At 28.4% G+C, this 5,539-nt stretch overlaps 1 protein-coding gene across 1 annotated transcript; it reads right to left on the bottom strand.

The window, feature by feature from the left end:
* Positions 1 to 4,819: 4,819 nt before the first annotated feature.
* On the bottom strand, positions 4,820 to 5,428 carry LOC118044957 (26.5 kDa heat shock protein, mitochondrial-like). Its single transcript, XM_073407864.1, is given in 3 exon segments — positions 4,820 to 5,282; positions 5,284 to 5,298; positions 5,300 to 5,428. Coding segments are annotated over 3 exon segments (393 nt in total). The 5' UTR covers positions 5,414 to 5,428; the 3' UTR covers positions 4,820 to 5,018.
* Between the last annotated feature and the right edge of the window lie 111 nt (positions 5,429 to 5,539).

Raw genomic sequence — 5,539 nt, 5'->3', positions numbered from 1 at the left:
CCCTATTAAAAATGACCGCAACTCCTAACAAAAATAATACACACCTAACATGACAATTAAAAAAAATCCACACATAACTTAACAATTCAAAACAACATCAACATATAAATTTTGCAATTAAAAAAGACCATCAACACAAATCAAATTTCACACCAAGACCAAACCATTACACCTCAAATAAATTTGTTGCAACTCAATCCTCCCAACCACATCAGAAAGCATTGATTCAGAACTTATTCCACCTTAAAAACAAATCCTTGAAAGATCCATAACCCCAGGGTTGCCACACAATGGTGTGGACCCAAAATATCAAATATTTTGCACTCATTCACAATAATACATAATAAATTAAAAAAAAAATTAGCAATATGCAATATATTTTCACAAAAAAATCAATAATATGTTCAAAATTATCTAAGAATTTTTTAAGTTAGAAACCAAACTTCGGGAGTGGCTAAAATCGGGCTAAAGCTGCTAAGAATGAATAAAGGAAATGATAGATCATTTACTACATGTATTAACAAATGATAGTAGTTGTATGGCGCATTAACCACCATGTCATATGTGTGTCTCCTTCCTTTTACATCTATATGAGTTGTGTTGTTCATCACCATTTTTTGAGGGAGATTAAAGCCCTTAAATTTGTTGTTTTTTTTTTTTTTTTGTTATTGACTAGATTGTTCTCTCTCTCTCTCTCTCCCCTGCAAGTTGGGTTGTTATTCCTGTTTTTGTTGGTTGGACTGCTATGTAGGGAGTTATTTGGTGTAAAATAAATTTAAGATTTAGAATAGGTTGTCGATGTTGGTTTTGGTGGATGAAGAGAGTAGTTGTGTTTTTTTAGAGGTTTGTGAGATGTTGGACACGTTGTTATTATAGTGAGAGATAAGTCAACGCTAGCGATATGGAAGTTGTTGGTGTTGTAGTGGCTTGTTTTTATTTTTGGGTAGGTATAGTAAGTTGTCACTGCCTTTTTTTGTTTCTTTTCTTTTTCCTTTTCCTTTTCTTATTCTTTCTCTTTTTTTTTCACATTATTTTTCTTTTTCTTTTTATTTTCTCTACAAACACTTTCTCTCTTTTTTTTTTTTTTTTTTTTACACTAAATATCACTCATTGCAACAAAATTGTGCTCTCTAGATTCCTCTAAAAACAACTCTCTTGACTTTATTACTCTATTTTTTCTTCCTTTTAAGATTTTTTTTCTCTCCCCCTCTCTTTCCATTTGATTTTTTTATCCCCCATCTTTTCTCTATAATTCACATATGTTTATACCACTCTATTTAAAAATATTCATATTCTTTCTTCCTTTTATTCCTTATCATCTCATTGTACAAAATATTCTACTAACCATTTTTTAGTTCTTTTCTATTTTTCTTTGAATTATTTTTTTTTCTTGTCTCTTTATCTTTAGTTGCTTGTGACACGACTAAAAGCTTGATGTCTTCTCCCAAGTGCAAGAGTATCGAAGTAATAAATAACCCGACAAGACCAGGGTCGAACCATGGGGAGGTTAACTATATAAATTATAAATAACAACAACAACAACAACAACAACAACAACAACAATAATTAGTAGTAGTACTAGTAGTAGTTGTACTACTACTACTACTACTTAATAACAATAATAGTAATAATAGCAATAATAATAGTAGTAGTAGTAATGATATTAATAATAGTAATAGTAATAATAAAGAGAGCTTTGAGATGTAAGATTGATTTAAGGATTAAACAATAATAAAAACAAATGTCAAGGTTAGAGGATCTACTAATGGTACTTCAAACAAGTATACTATAAACTCTTATTGCTCAACTGATCCACTAATGGTATTTCAAACAAGTATAGTATAAACTCTTATTACTTAACTGGAAACCACACACAAATAAGGTTCCAATCAGATTATAATTGTTAACATGATTACATTAATTATCTTATTCGAGTAATGCCAATACTTGTAAATATTATCAGGTATTCATTGTGATAACTTATGTTAACAACAAATTAAGTTCCTTTCATAGCACAGGTGTAGGTTATACCATATGGTTGGGCTATGAAAGTGCAAAGCATTTGTTGTACCAAGGGTTGTTCAACACAAATCTAGATTAACCATTTAACAAGCAAGGTATTAAGAGTAAGCAAGATAATAAATATAAAACATGTTAATATCAAGCATTAAAGTCCATGTTGAGTTTATACTATACTTATTCTTACACCATTAGTGTAACCTTTTCACCTTGACATAATAGATTTAGCTAAACATAATAAAAGAAAGAAACATAAATAAACAAGATAAGAACATAATTATACAAATAAAGAAAAGGAAATGAAAAGCATAAACAAGAGATTAATATAACATCAAATAAAACTTAAACATTACAAAATACAAAGAAAGAGAGTAAGAGCATGATCTTGATCTGAATACCAAGATGCCTAAATGCATGGCAAATGCCTCCTTTTATAGGCCAAAATTTGAAACTATTGATTTGATGAATAATTGTTGAGAGGGTGGCCACATCTTGACTTGGTGAAAATCCTTATCTTCTAGTCTGAATAAAACGTCATTGCTAACATCAGAACTGAAACCACCTATACTCATGAAAGTTCTAGGAAATTCTCTTAGCTTTCTAGGAAAAAAAATTGAGGTCATTTGGACTTCTAGAACTCGAGATATGGGCTGAACACTGAACAGTTTCCGGGTTGCAGGACAGATTCAGACTTAAAAACAACCTTTTGTAAATCCTGGCCTCCACATGAAAGTTGTAGGTTTATGTCTTACCAAATCTTTGTAAACATTTGAGACTATTTGGACATCTAAAACTCGAGATATAGCCCAATTACCGAACAATCCAGTTTGGATTGCACCAACATCTCTTTTCTAAGCTTCACCCTCTCTTTATCTTCACAATTTCAGTAGTTGAATTCATCAATCAATCCTTTGATTTATGTGATAGGCCTGCATTTAAAATGAACATTTACCATATATTAAGGTATCTTATAGTATCAGAATTGTTATTATAAAACATGCTTTAGTTAAGGAGTTATTGATACTTCAAATGCAAAATGATGATATAAAACCTTAATAAACATGCATTTTTAAGTACTAATCAGCTTAGTTAAAGGGTTGAAAAATTGTGTTCATTTTAGTTCCTCATTTCATACTTGAATATTGTTTCTTTCACTAATATTTTTTATTTTCTTTGTCTTTGAATTTTTTTCAATTCTCAATTTTTGAAATTTTGTTAATATGAATACGAAACAAGTGAAATGGTCAAAAAAATTATGAAATGACCGAATTATATTGAAAATACATTTTTTTATATATAATATTTGTATTTTTAAAAAAAAATATATGATCAAAAATGGGGTTAAAACTTAAGTTGCAAAATTTAAAAATAGATGAACTAATAAATTGTAAAAAAGAGTTGTTTATGGTAAATAAAGATAAAAATGAGAAGTTGATCACCTTGTAAGGAGCAAAAAATAAATACATATGTATATATGGTTTCTCATGCTGCAAGACATTTTTTCAAACTTTTTTTATTTAATATGATGACAATAAAAATAGATTTTTGTAAGAAAAGTATTGATTTAAAATTTTGTGAAAAAATATGATTTTTTTAGTCTAAATTCTCTTTTTTTTTCTTATTAAAGTACTTTTTTAACAAATTTTTTTTTAATAGCTATGTGATTTGTTGCATAAAAATTAATGCAATTAAAAATAAATATAAAAAAATAACTTAAACAGAGAAGTGTTTTTTTTAAAAAAAAAAACAAAAACCTATCATAATATTAAAGTTTTAATAAAAAACTATAAATTGATAATTTTAGTGTGAATGTATTAAAAAATATAAAAATAATAAATTTGAGAGAAAATTATATAAAAATTTTATAATAAAAATTAAAAAATAGATATTTCATTCACATTGATTGAAAATTTATGAGTAAATATTTTAAAAAATTATGGATACTAGGTTCACATATAATTATATTTCATTTACATATAAATATTTTAAATAAATGATGATATGTCATCTAACTCTATTTATTTTTAAATTAAGTTCATATGTAACTTTTTTTTCGTCACTGAAGGTGTCTCCAATGAATGAAAAAATAAAATTAAAGTTTTTAAACCCTAAAATCATAGATTTCAAACCTTTTTAACCCAAAAAAATAAAAATAATAATCATATAAACCTCTAAAACACTCATTTATAATACCTAAAAACGCAAAAATTAAATTAAATAAAAAAAACTATTGGGGCTCCGATATAGTTTTTATAGTGTGTATCATTGAAGATAGAAAATTATCTTCATAGATTTCTATTTAAAAAATAAATCCATAAACATAAAAATTGTTTTTTTATGACCAAAAATCTCTCTCCACCTGAGAGCTCCTCTCTTCTTTTGGCAAGCTCTTGCTCCGTTCTCAACTTTAAAATACCAAAAAACAATAAAATATAAAATATAAAATCCTAAAATAATATAAACTAAATCATACATGAAAGTAAACTTTAAAAAGAGTTTTTTTTACATGAAAATGAAAAACAATCATGGTTTCTTTTATTTTATTTTGATCTTGTTTCTTTTAACTATAATCTTAAATTATATTTCATGAAATTAATGTTTAATCTAATTCAAAAGTTTTCTAATACACTTTTGAAATAGAAAGAAATAAAATTCTATACATAAAAAAAAATTGCTGTCCACATGCTATTCTGTTGCTACAATTAATACACTAAAACGACATGTTGTTTTAATTATTTAGGTGTTAATAATGTATTATGATTAATATAAATAAAATAGAACGACGAATGTAAGCTTTCAATCGTCATAAAACTATGCTTATTTACCTTTATTTTAATTCACACAAAAGACATTAGGAAACTTAGAGGCAATTCACACCAAGTACAAGACGCCTCCCGGGCTGGTTAAGGGGAGAAGAGGAAAGGGAGGGGTTTCTTTAGACACCAAAACGCCATTATAGAACTCACTTTGATACAGAGAGAGAGAGAGGAGAAACAACATTAATGGATATCAATCTCCTTGACATCCTTTTTAGGCTTTTCAGTTCTTGGAATGGTAAGGTATAGCACACCATCCTTCAACTCAGCCTTAATTTCATCAGCTTTAGCATCATCAGGCAACATGATGCTAGTATTATAACATCCATAGCTCCTCATTGACCAGTGCTCGCCGTCTGATCCTTCTTCCTCCTCTTCCTTGAGCTCTCCCTTTATTGTCAAAACCCCATCATCGATGGTGATCTTTAAGTCCTCCTTGGATACACCCCGGAACCTCGTATCTGTAATTTATAGCATTCATCTTTCTCTTTAACGCGGCCTATGAGGTGCGAGGGTGACGGAATATGCAAGTTTTGGAACAGCTTGTTGATGTTATCAGTTGCTTGCACAAGTTGCATTTCCAAGACCTGAAGGGAAAAACTCTGGTGGCAAATATAAAATGTTATCAAAACATCATTGAGAAGTTAAATTTAGCTCAGAAATTGAAGTAGAGACGGAGTGTACCATAAAGTGCAGGAACAAAA

This window comes from Populus alba, chromosome 1 (assembly GCF_005239225.2).
Source record: "Populus alba chromosome 1, ASM523922v2, whole genome shotgun sequence".
NCBI lineage: Eukaryota > Viridiplantae > Streptophyta > Magnoliopsida > Malpighiales > Salicaceae > Populus > Populus alba.
This window is presented reverse-complemented; position numbering and strand designations above follow the sequence as displayed.